Source organism: Harmonia axyridis, chromosome 5 (genome assembly GCF_914767665.1).
Source record: "Harmonia axyridis chromosome 5, icHarAxyr1.1, whole genome shotgun sequence".
NCBI classification, from domain to species: Eukaryota; Metazoa; Arthropoda; class Insecta; order Coleoptera; family Coccinellidae; genus Harmonia; species Harmonia axyridis.
This window is the reverse complement of record NC_059505.1, coordinates 36,382,634-36,400,978: the sequence shown is the minus strand read 5'-3', so window position 1 is coordinate 36,400,978 and position 18,345 is coordinate 36,382,634. Positions and strand designations below refer to the sequence as shown.

The 18,345-nt window shown below is 39.7% G+C and overlaps 1 protein-coding gene across 10 annotated transcripts in view; it reads right to left on the bottom strand.

Moving 5' to 3' along the window:
* LOC123679748 (rho GTPase-activating protein 21-B) overlaps positions 1–18,345 on the bottom strand; it is a 259,603-nt gene that overhangs the window by 42,884 nt on the left and 198,374 nt on the right. For 4 of the 10 annotated variants that reach the window (XM_045617212.1, XM_045617202.1, XM_045617203.1 and 1 more), the window contains 10 exons: positions 13,868–13,999; positions 12,965–13,213; positions 11,780–12,894; positions 10,354–10,628; positions 9,829–9,957; positions 6,479–6,616; positions 4,414–4,656; positions 3,697–3,747; positions 3,457–3,571; positions 2,528–2,614 (listed from right to left, as the gene is read on the bottom strand). In XM_045617212.1, coding sequence (XP_045473168.1) covers positions 2,528–2,614; positions 3,457–3,571; positions 3,697–3,747; positions 4,414–4,656; positions 6,479–6,616; positions 9,829–9,957; positions 10,354–10,628; positions 11,780–12,894; positions 12,965–13,213; positions 13,868–13,999 — 2,534 coding nt within the window. The remainder of the gene's footprint in view (positions 1–2,527; positions 2,615–3,456; positions 3,572–3,696; positions 3,748–4,413; positions 4,657–6,478; positions 6,617–9,828; positions 9,958–10,353; positions 10,629–11,779; positions 12,895–12,964; positions 13,214–13,867; positions 14,000–18,345) is intronic. The other 6 variants (XM_045617206.1, XM_045617204.1, XM_045617208.1 and 3 more) reach the window with 6 other exon arrangements.

The window sequence follows — 18,345 nt, the reverse complement described above, 5'->3', positions numbered from 1 at the left end:
TGCCCATCTGGGAACAGCCGAAATTGCACCCGGTGGCGTTCGGACCATCGGCCAGGAGCTGAAGTGAGGCTCACGAGTCGGACCGTTTCCTCACGATCGTCGGTCTAAAGGCTTTCACACACCGATACGATTTACCGTAACATATATAGATATAAAATATTTTCACGTCGAGATAATTAAATTTATAACTCAGCAAGAACTGGACTGATTTTTAAGATCTTTTATTTGTCGACTCCGTCTCGAATGGCAGTATAACTATCAAAAAGAAACTAAAGAAAGGATACAACGTCTTCCGGATATTCTGAAAATTTCATCACCAACATTGGTCGATTCGGATCCAGCAATATTATCTTACATTAGACGTTAGGTATACTACACAGTACATTTATTTTAGCAATGGCATGACGTCATCGATGACGCATCGTAGATGGCAACTGTATCCACTTTCAACACACATAAAACAGGCCATGAGAAATTTGTGTTGTCAACCCTCTGCTATGTTGCTGATGAACTTTTTCATATTATTGTTTCATTCAATAAAGACTGGTTTTGGTTTTTTCCTATTTAAATCCCACAGTTTATCCTCATTTTTAACAGCATCTATAATTTTTTTTAAACAGCTTGTGTTCCACCAACACAACTTCTAGAAAAAAAAAGCGGGCACTGTTCCAGAAAAAATATTACGCTATAGATTTGCAATAGAAATTGGCATATGACGTGATGTGAACTCCACATTGGAAAATCTATGCCAAATTTCTAATGAATATCTTGGAAGAAAAGATGCTATAAGAAAAAGAATTAATCTTGAACTAGATCTCTAAAACAAAGCGTTTGCGGGTCCATTTTTATTGGAATTTCTTTTTGAAATTATCCGAGAAATGACTTTTGTTTGTACCTCCAATTTAGAAAAACCTCATACATATATCTAATTGAATTGTACTCAACTTGACTAGAATTCAAATTATATTATTATCGCATAATTATTATAACTTCCAAGCTTCCATAAGCTTGGTGTAGATACAACTGAATTTTTGTTTCAAATATTTTCTACATTTATTGTATTGGTGCTACTGCAAATTTACTTCATTTACCTAAGCAATGGCATGAATTCAGCCATCGAAGGAATATATCGTTGCCAGACTGTAAAGCAATTTTTTCACTACTCATCGAATATTTCAATATATCAATATTTGATATGACTGCTGATAAACATGAGTATAGCAGATGAAAATAAAATTGAAACAAATTCTTAATACAAATGAAATGAAGACGCACAATCAGAATAAGTATCGGTAGCATAGCAAAGGGTTGAAAACAAACATTTGGCATCACCGATTCGTCAATGTTGACGTCATAGATGACGTCAATAAATATACTATATTCTCAAGATATATTCGTAATGGTATACGAATATGTCTTAAGAATGGAATAAAATGATAGTTATTCTGTTTCCATATTTTAATTCTATAAATAACAAATGTTTCGCTACTCATTATTCAAAATTTAAATTTTTGGATAATAAACTAATGAAAATTGAAAATCAGAAGAAGCTACTGTGTAGAGAAACAAATGTGATTTACAGAATTAAAAAAAAAGAGATAGCCTAACTATCATTTTGATTCAAATGAATTTCCATCAAGTAAATACCGATTCAATCCTATATTAGAAACAAATCCGGTTGGGTGTGGCAGCCTTTAAGCGTTTGTTCGCGCGCTCTCCGGGGTAAGTGAAATCCGATCCGACACAAATCCGCAACGCTTGGGATTCGAATCCGATTAAAAAAAAGATTCATCGTTCGGCGATGGTTCCGCAGACGTCTTGACGGTAATTAGGTGTACGTTTCATTGTTATGGCACTTTCCCTTCCACGTTTTATCTCAACGTTCTCATTACATCGTTGTTGTTTTTGCTCATTAAACCATCCTGGAGTTATGCAACGCAAGGGACACGTCTGTGGTTTAGAAGGTGAGAAATTCGCATTTTTTCGCGTTTATGTTTGAATGTCGGAGAATTGAATCGATAGTGATAATGTCTGCTCACAGATGGCGCTATGGCTTTTCGCGCCGCACTACTTCGGCCCCGGCCGATTTAAAGGGGTCGTTGCAACGCAACAGGTTCACCTCTTCACGTTGGCGTGAAAGGGTGTATGTTAGGCAGAGATCGCTGGATAGCCTAATTGAAGAGTCCACCAGAGATCTCGGGACGAATCACCAAACCCCTGGGAGAGGGCGCACCTCGCAACTTGGCTCTAGAAGAACTCGCCAAAACATCTTTTATGAAAATATTAACGTAAAAAAGTTATGTCAACTGATTATATTTAATATTCTTCTTATTCTTGTTTTCGCCCCTTTCCCGTTTATTATAGAATAATATTATAGAATAAACCATCATATAAACCACAAAGGACAAGACGAACAATAACGTAGATACTATGTTCACACCGCCACAAAACCCATTTTGTTAGTGGTTAGTACTTTACAGACAGTTAGTACCGAGATACATGCAAGCAGTTTTCTACTCCAGCTCACCCCAAAGAGGATGCAGCATCTTCGAATAGCTTGCGAAGTTGTTGAATATCACCAGGAAACAAGGGAGGTCGCCAACGTCTGTGTGCACTGTTCACAATCACAATTATACAGAAAACTATCTCCACCTAAGAGTTGAGTCAAGGAACTTTTTGAACCAATAACAATAATCTGAAGAGCTTCTACTTGTAATCGACTGACAATAATAGAGTGGCGATCATTTGCAATACTCTAAGATTTCTATAATACTAAAAAATGTTCAATGAAGGAAATAATTGTTTTTACTTCAACCTTTTTACATTCCAGAAATATATCTTCAAGTAACATAGACTAGAAATAGTGTTATCTACATTCTATGAAATCAGCACATAAATCATCTTCTTCTTCTTCCAACGTCGACAAATACCGAGAGCAGAAAAACAGTTAGCTTTCCCGTTTTTTCAACACATACTAAGCCGTCTCGCGGTTATTGTGATAAATCAATTTAATAATCGGAATACGTACATCAAAGTAATAATCCTCCTTATGCATCAGCATCAATCAATTTAACAAGACGTTTCGATCGGCTGCTGACAGAGGCACGTTCACAGAAGCCGTCGGTTTCTGTGTTCGACGTTGTATTCGAAAGGAGATCTCAAGAGATCGATCGGCACGATATCCATAAACCTTCCAGACTTGTCGACCAATTTACAAAAGAGCACGATAATTGTCAGTCCCGGCAATTTCAAGAGAATATATAACTTGTACTGAAACCTCATGTACTCAATTTGTGTACTTGAGATTGAAATAACATTTTCGTCATAAACTGGATCACTGTTATTGAATGTTATTGGTTCAAATCGTTCCTTGCTCGCACAGAAAAAATAAAAGAAGTACCAGAAGCGATGCAGCTCTACCCACCGCTAAGAGAAGAAGGTACTGTTCGCACTTACCTTCTCAAGACTTGAGGGGAGGTCTCACCATCGCTTAGGTCACATTCAAACTGAAGACGACTTCCTTCAGTAGCCTTCAGGTACGATTCTCTTCTGGTTATCCTGTCTTCGCTACCTAAAATAGGCAATGAAAAAGATACACATAAGTATTTCTCCCAATCTGATACACTACAGGTTAATGCAGCAGATTATCAAATCAAACCCTTTGCCAAGTCCAAGAAAGCAATTATCTCAACTTACCAATGTTATTATTCTTGATCCTGCGTCTTACAATCGGCATTTCTTCACCAACTGAAACACACAAACGAAAAGATTGGTAACAGGCTCGAAGCGAAAAGGTTATGATGCACAAATTCTACGAAGGGGTCATAATTAGAAGAACTACCACAAATCCTTCTACGTTCAAACAAGAGCTCCAATTAGCACAGGCTACTCGGGGTCCATCATCTGCATCACCTTCCGATTAATGGTTAATACGAAATGAAAAATCGAAAAGTTAGGACTGTTAAGATAGGCGTAGAGTACGGAGAGCCAGCAAACAACAACGCCTTGGTATAGAGTTTGAGATTCATCTCCTTGGTATATCTGAACTTCATGACGTTCATTGAATGACCAAAAAATATTTCAAAATTCAATTAACACTAACAGAGATGAAGATTCTGAATCTAGATAAACTGTTCTAAATAATTCATAATATTTATCCTGCTACAACCGTTTTTTCAACAAATATTGGAGTACCTCAGGCCGATATTCTTGGCCCAATATTTTTCATATAAATCTGCATAAATGTTTCAGGATCTCAATTACTGATCTTGACAAGAGCGATTCTAGCATAAAAGGCGTAGATGAACCTCGAAAACTGAAACAACGAGCTCTATACCAAGACGAAAGCCTCTGTTTCCAACTCTACAAGATGCAGGTCGTCGCCAAAAGACAAAAATCAAGAAACAAACGGACCTTCGGCCATCAGCTGATCAATGGGCGATTCCAAGCTTGTTCTGGGCGGTTTCAGATACCTCATGGGCCTCACGGGCGCGTCCAGGTCTAGTCTGGTGGGTCTGATGGGTTTGGGCGTGTCCACTGGGCCGTAGGCAGGGGTAACGGACACTAGAGGGGCCAGGGGGAAGAGTTTAACGGGTTCGGGGATCAGGGGAGAAAGGTCACCGTTGTTCGGGATTCTGTGTCTTGCTTTATCGGGTTCTGAGATGGAGAAAGAGAAAAAAAATTGGTAAATGTGCTTGAAGCGACAGGAGTGCTTATGATGGAGGCAGTTGTGTGTGTGTGAGCTGTGAGTTGTTTAGTAAATGTTTGTCGAAATGAAGTGTTTGGGGATGTGTTTATGCAGGGTTACCCACGAGAAATGGCCTAAAATTAACTGTGAGATAGAAGACATCATGGAGATACCAATGGTCAAAGTTCGCAGGTGGAGCTGTGACCATTGGTTCCGAATCGCCATTATGACTTTTATCTCCCCAAGTGAAGTTGAGGTGAGTACTCGTGAGACTCTATAATATTGTTTCAAAAAAAGTTATGTCAAAATAGAGTTCAAATTTCATTGAAGTGCTGCTTTATGATGACTTATTGGAAAAGCAGTGTAACTGGTGTTTCCTTCTCTGATTAATAGAAGAATACCCATGAAGTGGTCGATTTTTTTGAGATGACAACTATAAATATACATTACAGACTATAGTATATTATCTATTATTCACTAAATGACCTTCGTTCCAAGTGACAACAATTTTCATAAACCGGTACCAGCGTATGTCGACTCAGGTAAAACTAACATTAGTTTCGGTCAGATTCGTTAACATAGGTGTACAACTTTGCTTCCGCCATTTTGCAACAGATGGCTGTAGCGGTAAGTGGTAGCGAAATGACGTCATACAATGAGCTTAGGTATTGGTAAAACCTAACGCCATCGAAATATTAGTCGATTTGTGTCTGCATCATAAAGTTATTCTCGATTAAACACATCATCTTACGAGCCAAATTCTCATAATTTGCGGGAGGTTTTAATTTACTGTTTCAATATGAAGAAATCTGAGGTTGAGGCTCATCGAATGCTCTCGAATATCTATGGTGGGGCCGCTATTAGTGAAAGAACGAGCCGAGTGGTTCCAACGCTTCAAGAACGGTGATTTTTAACGTCGAAGACCAGCATGGCTGTGAAAGAGAGAAGGTTTTCGAAGGTGCAGAATTGGAGGCATTATTTGATCAATACTCGTGTTAAACGCAACAAAAATTGGCAAGATCATTAGGAGTGACGCAACAAGCAATTCCAAATCGCCTGAAAGTCATGGGAATGATTCAAAAACAAGGAAATTGGGTGCCGTACGATTTGAAGCCGAGATATACTGAGTGGCGTTTATTTGCTTGTAAACAGCTGATTGCAAGGCGAAAACGGAAGGAAGTTCTGCATCGCATTATGTGTGGAGACGAGAAATGGGTTCATTACGAAAATCCCAAGCGTAAAAAATCATGGGAATATCCCAGCCATGTTTCCACGTCGACTACCAAACCGAATGAATATTCACGGTTCCGAAGTCATGCTCAGTATTTAGTGGGACCAGCTCGGCGTAGTGTATTATGAGTTGTTGAAACCGACTGAAACAATAACAGGCGATCGTTATCGAACGCAATATTAATGCGTTTGGGCCGAGCATTGAAAGACAAACGGCGCAATACAACGAGAGACATGATAAAGTGATTTTACAGCATCCCCATGTTGCGAGAGTGGTCAAGACATACTTGGATATTTTGAAATTGGAAGTCCTACCCAACCCGTCTTATTCTCCAGACGTTGCTCTCTCGGACTATCACTTGTTTCGATCAATGGCCCACTGCCTGGCTGACCAGCACTTTCAGACTTATGAAGAAGTAAAAAATTGGATTGATTCGTGGATCGCTTCAAAAGATGATCAATTTTTTCAACGTTGTACACTTATGTAATAAAAATTATCCCTAGACTTATTCGTGTGAAATAGGAATGTGATACGTAATTTGAAAATTTGAGTATACTTACTTTCATCTTGTGCCGATTTCTCGATAACAGTGTCCTGTCTGCTGAGCTTCCTTTGGCTGATATCATCCGAACCTCCAGTCCAAGAGTCTGCAGAATTAGATCGGAAGTGTATTCTATTCGACAGGCTTTCCGAGACGTCTGAAAAAAAATTGAAATTCCAGTTTTTGGTTGCTGAAAGCGATGCCACAATTTGATCAGTTTCTTTAGCACACTATTAGTTAAAAGCACAACCTCTAGTCTTGTGAAAGTTAACATTTGTTTTTCAAAACGCAACGAAATGCAACTAAAGATGTTTATATTGCTTCAATAATGTTGTATCTGAAATTTTGTTTCAATTAACCATATACCTATTTTATAATATATTTCCGTTTATTCATTAGATTTAGACAAACCTAAAACCGATTCAATAGTAAGTCATCGAAGCGGTGTGTGTCCAACTGGTCTAACGTTTTTCTTTTTCTTTCCTTCGGTTGGTCTCTTTTGTACGAAGGAGAATTGGAGACCATTAGCCCTCATATTTCCGTACATTTTTCGAGTAGAATCAATATGAATGAAATGAAAGAATCTCCAACAGAACAGAGTTAGTAACATCGCTACCAACTGCCCTGATTGAAATGTCTCTTAGTCACGTGAAGAAACAGAGTAGCGATTTGAAGGTGCAATTATTCAACTACAAAATAAACTTATTCAGTAGTATCGACATATTGGAAGTTTTTTGTTGAATACGCTTATTTGTAATTAATTAAGAATCAATTTTCGTTGATTCCTAAGATTAAGACGAAAATAACCGATTCCACAATAGTTTTTCGAAACGGTGCGTGTCCAACCGGTCTGACGTTTTTCTTCTTCTTATCTTCGGTTGGTCTTTTTTATTCGAAAGAGAGTTGCAGATCATTAGCCCTCATATTTCCGTAGATTGTTCGAGCAGAATCACGCCCATATATTCCTGCACACAAAGAATCTCGAACAGATCAGAGTCGGAAACATCGCTACCAAAGTCCCGTCGAAATGCCTCTCAGTCACGTGACCGAACAGAGTAGCGATTCAAAGGCGTAATTATTCAATTACAAAGTAAACATATTCAGAGCGGCCGACATCCGTCTTATTGCCAATCGATGATTCCGATACATTTCCTGCTCCGGCCGACGCGTCTCCCTATAACGTATCTCATCTCCGGTCCGAGGCGTACAGAGACAGAGAGAGATAATTTATTATGCAATAACCACAATTTGTCATGCCCGCAGATAGGATGCGTTACTAATTAGTTCTTGACCTGGCCTAATCGATACGATTGGATGTATGAATAGTCCATTAGGCATGAAGAATGGCGCACAAGTCGGGGCTAGACCAGTTTCGTACAACATAGTGGTTATTCATTGAGCGTTTTGCGGACGAACGAATTTGCCACGCCGGTTTTCAAGAGATTGCAGTTTGTGTGGCGTCGTTTGTTAAGACTTGACGCAGGAGAAAAACTCCGCGACAGTGACGGACTTGAAATTAATCATGTTAGGTGTACTAAGAAGAAACCCATCATTTCTCCGATAGATGGCTTTAGTTATCTGTATCTCGTGTTGTATGAGTCTGATCGGGTTCAAATAGATGGCGCTAGCAAGATGAGATTTCATATTACAAAACCTTTTTTGACGGTTTTGTGATTTGTTGACCCAGTTTAGTTTGAGCGCGCGTCAAAGATGGACACTAGTACTAAGAGAAAATACGCTATAATTTACAGTTTTTCTTTGATAACGGCGAAAATGCAAGCCAGGCAATGTAAATAGTGTTTTGGTCCTGATACAGTAACAGCCAATCACGCGCAATTTTGGTTTCGTCGATTCCGTTCCGGTAAGACCAATTGTAGAAAATGTCGATGAAATCATGGACATAGTCGAGTCCGACCGTCATGTAAGCACTGTAGCTCCCCTACGGCACAACTGTTAAGTCGGAACTGTACTGTCAACAATTGGACCATCTGAAGGAAGCAATCGCCCAGAAGGGGCTAGCTTTGGCCAATAGGAGAGGAATTGTGAACCATAAAGACAACTCCAGGGCACACGCATCGATAGTAACTTGCCAGAAGCTCCGGGAGCTCGTTTGGGAGGTTCTTATGCATCCACCTTATAGTCCGGACCTGGCATTTAGAGATTACCATATATTCCTGTTCATGGCGAACAATTTTGCTGTTGAAAGATTCGCTTCAACAGAGGTTTGTGAAAATCGAGTGTCTCAATTTTTTGTCATAGGGACAAGGGCTTCTATGAGAGGGGCATAATGAACTTACCTTCAAAATGGCACAAGTTATCGAACGAAACGGCGTATATTTGACCTTAATCGGATCATTCTAACTATGGTTTTTGAAGCCTCGTTTTTCATGCAAAAGTAATGGATTTCTTTTCAATACACCTTATGATAGTAGGATTATACAGAGATCCTAGATTCTATAGGTGAATTGAGAAAAAAAGGTGCTTTCTCAATGATCTTAATTATTCAGTCAAAATGTTTTTAGTTCACGAGAATTTTTTTTGAAGAAAGTACATATTGATCCATTAATTTCAATTATAAATATCAGGGCAGTATATTCATTTCGATCAAAGAGAGTATTCAAGATCGGCTCCCACAGACCAATCGTTCAAAAACTAAAACCTTCCCGACTACGGAAAAAATAGCCCATATAAGGCCAGGCTTAACGAGCACATAATTGTCATTTTGTCAATCAACATCTTGCGGCAAGAAACCAGCAGAATCTTAAACGATCTGGCAAAATGACTATATCGCCGATTGATTCGCTACAGAAAAAAATCCCGTATGAAAGTTGTCTTGACGGATGTCATGTTTCCGATGGCGATAAGAAAAAAACGGTCGACTTCCAGAAAAAAAAACTGCACCATCTAGTTCGGGTTTTTGTCGGACCGTGCGATTTGATCACGTTTCACTAGTATGTGGAGAAACTGTAATACTTCATAAGTTTCAGATTTCTCATTTTCACCAACTTGATTTGTGTAAATCATACACATATCAACAATATTTACAGAGAAAGATGTATGTTCCATAAGTGTCACGTGTGTTGAAAGATTTAATTTCGAAACATAACAATCGAATGAATAATATTTTTTTACTGAGCATGTGTCATAATAGCAACAATTATTGATTCTGCTTCTACGCTGAAACATTATTAATTATTAGTTTTTTCTATGGGGTCGTAGGTCAACTACGAGGATTGAAGCAACACGAAAAAACTCTTATTCAGTTCAAGATGACAATTTCAGTTTATCTCAGTAAAAACGAGTAAAAGCAAATATTAGTAACGAAAACCAAATCACTAGCATACTGTCGGTTAGAGGCACACGTCTAACCTGTATTAGCAGTCCTGCCTTGTTCTGAAGGTGGCGGACAGTGGATAAATTTACTTCCGGTAGAAATGATCACATTTCCTGAGAGAGATTTACCACCATTCAGCATCTCGTTGATACTGGAGCAGCTCCCTTATTAGAGGGAAACGAAATTTTAAAGAATGGACATAAGAATAGAGTGCAACAATAAGAGATCAATTATTGACAGCCAATTAGACAGCTAGTTACAAAACCTAGAGAGGAAATCGAAAGAATACAATGTCTTAAACTACTAGTGTGTCTACTGACACACCAGTATTTTTGACACATTAAGGATGATTGATATATCATGACATAAAATGAATGGCAATTAAATTGTGTACTCTTATTAGTTTCACCTTTCATATTGGATTCAACACAAAATCTCTCAATTTAACATAAACTGAAGGGGATGAACTAACAGTAATTTTAATATACAAAGAAGAACAGGTCCAATATCACAAGTATTTCAAGTAGTTTAAGACAAAAAAAATCAAGGTAACTACTCACCCGAGCTGTCCAAGGACCTGCTGTCCCTCTGGATCTTCTTCAGGGAGCTCGAGGAAGCGTTCGTCGAGACCTCTCGCCTCGGATCGACCGCTCGGATCTCGTATTCCTGCGCTCGCTCCGTAACATTGGGCACCAATCGTTTCGAGCTGATCTTGGACAGTTCGCTCTTGTAGAAGCTGGTGCGGTCGCTCAGCAGCGGGTCGTCTTCGGGCAGGGGCTTACCGCTCTCGAACTGCCTCGTCCTGGTGAAGACCAGCTGGGTAGGAGAGCATACTCTGAAAAGAAAGAATGAAATTAAAATAATGTACGTAAGGGGAAATGGATTAAATGTTGAAAACAGTATTAAAATTGAATGAAAACTTATTAAGTGCACGCCTATGGGATTGTGAATGGTTTAGGAATATTATTATTATTATTTCACTGAATCGGGGTTGAGGCTCTATTAGCTTGCCAGGAACTGCAACCAAGTTGATCTTTTGTTCTTAACCCCTACCTATTCATACAAAGCCAGGGAGGCCATCGATACAGTAAAAGAAACCAACGGCATCCTTAGCAGCCTTAGGCTACCACTTCGTGAGTATCCAGAACTGACTTTCCCATATGAGTGTATCTTAGGCCAGTCAGCCCTTGGAATTTGTAAACTATGTGTTCAGCTGTTTCTACTTCCTTTCCGCAGGGCTGCAGATCTCATCTGCTGACTTACTCTTTCGGTACAAAAGCTATTTGCACAGACAGTGTCCTGTCAGCAGTCCCAACATTATCCGAAGCTCAGCTCATGGTAGCTTCAGGAGCTTTCTGATATAGGTCGGTGAAAGCACCACAAATTTCTTTGCCTGAGCAAGAACCAGAGTATTCCTCCAGAGGGTTTTCCTATTGTACGTCCCCCATTGTTGGACCGCTGTCTTATATTAGCATTTTCCAATTCCACAGAAAGGCTCAGGACCAACAAGTGTCGGCCTTGGTGTACTTTTTGCAAGTTTATCGGCTTTTTTATTTCCATCAAAACCACAATGTCCTGGTATCCATAATAGAGGTACTACTAGAGGTATTACGGCGCTCCCAGGTCAGTAAAGACCCCTAGGTATATGATTCCAGAACCTCAGCGTGGCCTGGGATCTAGAGATCTTAGAGATACCTGTGCTTTTTTTTATTTTGAACCATCGGTATACCATATGGAGGACTTTTTGTCCTCTCATTACCTTGTCTGGTTTCGAAGAAAAAGGAGATCCTTGCTGAATCAAGCATTTTTCTGCATCCACCAAACCTTTGGTAGTTTTTGATGCGATTTTAATTATCTAGACTAGCAGTTCAATTCCTAACTGTGTTTAATCAGAGACTTAGTTTTTTGAAATAAATATTGGTATTAGGCAAAACATGACCTGAATGACGAGCAACTAAATTGTTTACAAAAAAAACTCCAACTTACCTCTTATCATCTCCATCCTCGTTGGACGCCATCTCGTTCAGATTATCCGGACGGCATATCTCCAAGGAAGCAGGCGCGTTCGTCCTCCCCACCTTCTGCTGCTGCTGAAGCTGCACCACGCCCACCGCGGGCTGCTGCATCGTCAGATCCCTCTCGTTGTCGATATCGTGTTTGACCCTTTGAAAATTGTGATGCGTCGGTTTGGTCGTCCTCGACGGCGAGTCCTGCTGTTTCGGAGGCTCGCCGGGAGGCCACTGTGGCTTCTCCAACTTCTTCGGCCTGCCGTAGAACTCCCTCTGCTTCAGGTTCGGCTCGACGCCGGTCGGCATCTTCAGGAACTCCTCCTTCTGCTGGAAGCTCCTGCGGTACCTGGACAGTATGGCCGAGTCGTCGGTCTCTTGACCAGTCAGCGTCGAGTTGGTCTCGAAGGATGACAGGCTGTCCTTGCTGCCGTCGGCGTAGGACGAGGTCAAGGACGAAGTGGACTCCCTGCGGTCGTCCGCCAGGCTCAGCCTGCAGCCTGCGCTGCTGGGGTACGTCAACACCGACATGTTCGCGTTGGACTGCGCCAGATTCGTCTTGTTGTACTGATCCCTCGGTTTCTGATTGTTCAACACCATGTCGTCATCGCTAGCTATGCTGGTATACTCGGGCAGGTCGTAGTACGGTTCGCAGTTGTTGTAGGCAGTGCCGTCGCTAGCCCTTCGGCCCATCTTCTTGTACAGGGGCACCTGGGGCTGGGCCTTGCTGTTGCTGCTGCTGGTGTGCCTGGTCGGCGCGTCATGGATCTGGATCTCCGTGTAGATCTCATTGGGCAAGGGCTGCGAGCGTCTGGAAGCGTTGTCCGAGTACCGCGTATCGTATTGGTAGGACTGCGGTCTTTTGTCCTGATGGTGATGGTGGTATTGTTGTTGTTGTTGTTGGGATCTCGTTGTTTGGCTGTAGCCGAAGGGGTACCGGAGGGATCTCCAGAACTGGGCGTCCACCTGCAGTTCGCCGGGTCTCTGGTTGATGGTGTTGGTGAGGAACTGCTGGGCGGTTCTTCGATCGATGGGCGGAGAGTCGGGTATGAAGTTTTGGTTGCTGACTGGGTTGTAAGCCGTTTCAGTGAAAAGCTGTGAAAAAAGGAAGGATCAGTAGCTGGTCTTATGTTTGTGCTCAATGACTAAGAGATCTTGTTCTTACCCTTTGCAGAGCGTCCTCTTCCTTAGGTACGACGAGTAAATGTAGATAGGCGGGACTCTTCTGAATGAGCTGTATCACAAAACTGTAAGGTTTGTCTATGACCTGAATACCGTTCACTGCCACTATCCTGTCTCCTTTCTGCAAACCAGCGAGATGGGCCGGTCCTGGATTCTTCACTTTCCGAACGAATATTGTCTCCATAGGCGCGTGGAGCGCACCCACAGCTGCCAATCGTCCATCGTCTTCCTCCTATCAACAAAAAAATATCTTGTACAAATCTACAATGATTACTGATTAGATCTGGTTTAGTTAAATAACTGATTACTGCCGAAAGGGCTACAATTCACCACCTTATTAATGTGCCCCTCCTCTACTCTAACCATTGTACCATTCTACAGCTCGCCTCCCTTTATCTGGAGTATCTTCAGAGAGCATTTTTTCGTTAGCTTGCATTGGCGAGAAATTTTGTGACCAGGTGATCAGAAGTTTTTTTCTCTTTCATATAGAATCTGCATTTGTCAGTTTCTGATAACCCTACTCTTAAGGCTGCAATGCCCCGTGAGGAAGAAGTCAGTGAAGTGTTGCGTATTCTTATTGAAATCCAGATACTTTTTGGATCTTGCAGTATTAGTGATCCAGAGTATTTCTCTTTCGGTTTTCGGTTTCTCTCGAAACTCTTCCTCATAGGATCATTTTACTACACCACAGAAAGGTTCTGGGTTATTAAAAGGCTTTCGTACTTCCTTCCAGGCAAATTTACTGGCCTCTTCGTTTTTTTTTCAATCCAAGTAGTAGTACTTCAATAGTAGCTTTAGATGGGTTATATTATACAAAAAATGATAAATGTTTATTTCCAAACTTATAAAATCAACTAAATCAATGTTATATGTAGAGTTTACTTACAGTAAGACCGTCAGGAGGGTATATGATGAAGTGGCGTAATGTGAAACCAAAGTTGCCTCCAACCCTTTTGAGATATAAACTTTTAGGCCCTCTGCAGCCTGGAGGCAAGGAAATTATCCCGGCTGGTCGATTCTGAAAGAAGAAAAAAATTATATGAGTAATTTTTTGAAGAACGTCGATTAAGAGATTCACCCTAATACTTTAGTTGCTTTAAACGTGATGGCGGCAACATACCATTTGTATGTTATGAGAAATTATCCATCAATAAATTATATATTTTTTTAGAAATGCGATTTAAGCATATAACACTTTACTAAGAAGATTGATCACAACAGAAAGTTTTTCATATCCGGAGACTAAGCAGTCCCGGACAATATCAATATCTGAATGGGTGACCGATCTATTATACAACGGGAGAAATGACGATGAAATTATATTTTTATTTGGCACGTTTATTAAGTGCTCAAACATCCCGAAATTCAGCTTTTCGGACATCAGCTCCTGTGGCATCTCAGCCTCGAGATGCCCGAAATTCTATACGTTCATTACCCGGACCGCAATAGCCCAAAATCCCCATTTCGAATCGAGGAATCATCCGAAATATCCACGCAATCCAGTGGTCAACGACCGCGTCAATCAACCCGTCAGCGAGATGCATACAGAAATGTCTTATTTTTATCCAAACGCATATATACACAGGCCGAACATTCTTAGCCGACACGTCTGCGTCCGAGATCTAAGGAACATTCAAAGATCCAAAAATGATGACGGTAGAGGGGATCCTTGTATCTTGATAACCATACAATCTATGTTATATTCATTAGTGGAGAAAACATTTCGAATTTTACAGGAAATTTTGTTTCTTCAGAAAATATATCGAATTATTTGAAAGAGCAGTCCATAGAATGAAAAAAGTATGGGTTCACTCTTTCGAAGTATAGTCTGTTGATTTTAGCAGTGACATGACGTTATAGACCTTTTTTGGTTTAACTGGATTTTTTCTTAGTATCACCATAAAATTAACATTAACAACATCAACTGTTGTCAAAAGTATTCACATTGAAATTGTGTTTAGATACTGTTATGTAATTCAAGATACCAAAACAAAAGAATTTCGGAGGGAAATCAAAACGTCAAATTTGAATTAAAACATACCTCACCTGAAGTTTTCACCCATAGCAGCGGCACCAATATCTTATAGGTTTAATTGGTACCATAGAGTAATGAACATAGATAGAGGAAGTATGCGGAATTTTTACATGTCCCCAACATGGTTATATTACGTTGTCGGATTGTGATATATTTTCAAATCCACAATTTCACTATATCATTATGAATGTATATTATTTTGAATGAAATATATTTATTTGAGTGATTCCCAATTAAATGTGCAACTTTGAATATTTGGTATCTGATATTTTTCATTATTCTGTATCTACCTGCTGAAATTCAAGGTTTGGCAACTTTCGCTCTCCTAGTGTCATCGGTTGTTTCACGACGTTTGGCGCGCTTGAAGTTTGTTTTCTGAAGTTCTTATATATTAAGCTATTTATTCCAATATATTTCGAGTTAATATGAAACGTTGATTCACTATGGGACATAAGAAGTGCGTTCTTCGTGGAGAAAATCGCGAATTGAGTAAAATATCATATCACTGATATGTTTTCATTTCCGCGCGCTTCATGTCAAATTTGATAGTTCATGTTGGGGACAAAATTTGCTTACTGAAATTGACATATGTTCCCTCTATCTATGTTTATCACTCTGAGAATTAAAATCAGAATGACACATTGGCAACATTGAGAATTGCTGTCAACAGATGGACCAGAAAATATCCACTGAATTGTGAACGCTCCAAACAGTAACAAGAAGTTTTCAGTTGGTACCAAAAATCTCACTAGGTGCGACATTTCATATTCAAAGTGGATAAACCATAAAATACATAGTACATAATCACTAATAACTACAATTATATTGGAATTAGAGGGACTAGTACCTTGACATTAAAATGATTTCCTAATCATGTGTCCCCAAGTTTACGAGATATGGTTTTTATTTCAGTTTGAATTCTTGAACGACCAGAAATCATTTTAATCGAGACTCAGAAAAACATTTTGACAAATTTGACGACGCCTTCGAAACTCTGTCTTCTCCAATTAAGTCATCGAACCGCCAATTAATCAAATCGAGGAACCAGGTACTTCAAAACCTCGTGAAAATTTCACGTCAATTACCAATTTTTTTCTTCGATCAAATTGCTACTGTGAGCACAATCTTGCATAATTTCGGACTGTGAGAGAAGAGTGTGATAAATGGTCGTAATAAGACGTTTTATAACTCTTATCACATGAATTATTATATTAGCATCCATTTTGCATTCCACAAGGCGATATAAATACTACGGTCGATTGCACTGCTGATTTTTTTAATCTTTCGCGATATTGTGTAATAACAAGAGTTGATAATTTGAGTTGTTGTTTGGATGTTGGCCTTCCTTTTGGGGATTTTGAATGTGTTGTTTAGGTTAAATCTGTTAGAGAAAATAAGCAGAGTTCGACAATAGGAAAAAGTATTTTTTTTAATTTTCCGATATCATTGAGTTCAGTAGCTTATGCCATTTACTCATGAAACAGCACCTTTTTTTCAAATGGGGCTGTTTTTAAACGATCTAATCCTTAAAACGAACCAATAACGCTAATGCAATAATAGCTGTTATACCTTGCGAATCCCAGAATACTGACATAACTGCTCAAAATCATTAACACGGTGTTGCTTTTGATCGATTGTGAACTCGCGCGGCACCCATTTTGCACACTCTTCTCATGTACAAATATTCATGAATGATATGATGTACACGTTCAGATGATATCTTCACAATGTCTGCTATCTCGATCAACTTCACTTTAAGGTCATTCTGAATTATTTTGTGAACTTTTTTGAGTTTTTCGTCGGTGACAGCCTTTTTTGGGCGTCCACTGCGTTCGCTGTCTTTGGTGCTCATTTCACCACGTTTAAACTTAATATACCAATCAATAATGGTTTATTTTCCTGGTGCAGACCCCGAAAACTCTCCATCAAGCCAAAATTTTGCTTCAACTGTATTTTTTCCCTTCAAAATTGAATTATTCGCAATGGTACATACTATACAGGGTGTTTCCTAAACTGCGGCAAAAATTCAGGGGGTTCTTCCTTGGACTATTCTAAGAATACTTTGTCCTTTGATGATTTTTGAAAAACCTATTTGTTTCGAAGATATAGGGGAAACAAAATTTCAGATAACAACATTTTATTATGAAAAATTACATGAAAATTCAACTCAACCTACAAAAACTGTTGAAAATGACCACCTCTAGCCAGCATACAAGCATCCAATCTTCTCCTCATTGACTGCCGAACCCTTTCAAAAACACCAGGATCATTTCTTATTAAGTTACACCCAGCAATGATCCGATTTCGCAAGTCTTCCACATTTTCTACTGGAGTGGTATAAACTAATGATTTTAGATGGCCCCATAGGAAATAATCTAAGGGTTTTTAGTAATTGGAATGTTGTTAAACAAATTTAAAAATAAATTGTACCTACTTAGTAAACACAGTGCGGTACGCATTTTTATTTAAACTATTATTAATTTTAAAAATATGAAAAATGTTGTTCGCCCTGTATCTTCGAAACAAAGAGGTTTTTCAAAAATCATCCAAGGACAAAACATGCTTAAAATAGTCCAAGGAACAACCCCCTGAATTTTTGCCGCATGTTTAGGAAACACCCTGTATAATGAGATTTCCTGGCCAGTCCCAATTAGAGGCCAATCTCGAGTATTCGATACTCTTCAAACGAGACACAAAAACCGCCCGATTCCGCAAAGACATCTTCGGGGGCCACGCCGTCCCCATTAAACCTTGTTGGGCGTCGTCTTCAGCGCGTTTATGATCGATGCTGCAGTCGACGGGGTCCTTCACAATGGCAATAAATCGCCATCGTTCAATCCCGATACAGAAGTTGATCGATTTACAACCGGCCTACTCGGCCAATTCTGCTCGATGCGTTTTTGCATTTCCTGACCCGAGTGTCCGTTCGGGATAGGCGTGCTCCAAACGGGGAGACACTTAATGGAGATTTAGTGATTTGGACGCCCCGCAAAAAGTTCGGTACGAGACCTCGACTTAATTAAAAACGATAAGAGTCAATTAAGAGTTGCGTAAGGCCGATGGTCCAAGCGGCCTCGAGGGAAATGAGTCGTTTGATCTTTAATTATTTTGCTCTGCCTCGTTTCGTACCTAGAACAAAAGAAAGATAATCCATCAAATGACAGAGAGAATACATAATTCGTTTTCAAATGGGTGTGGCACTATTCTTCTTTGTTTCTCGATCCTTTAAAATCAGCCTGGTTCACATTGGTATAATCAGTAGTTGTAGTAGAGTTCACCAGCATACTTTTTTTCAAATACTCTACTATTCTCTTTTTGGTAGAGTAACT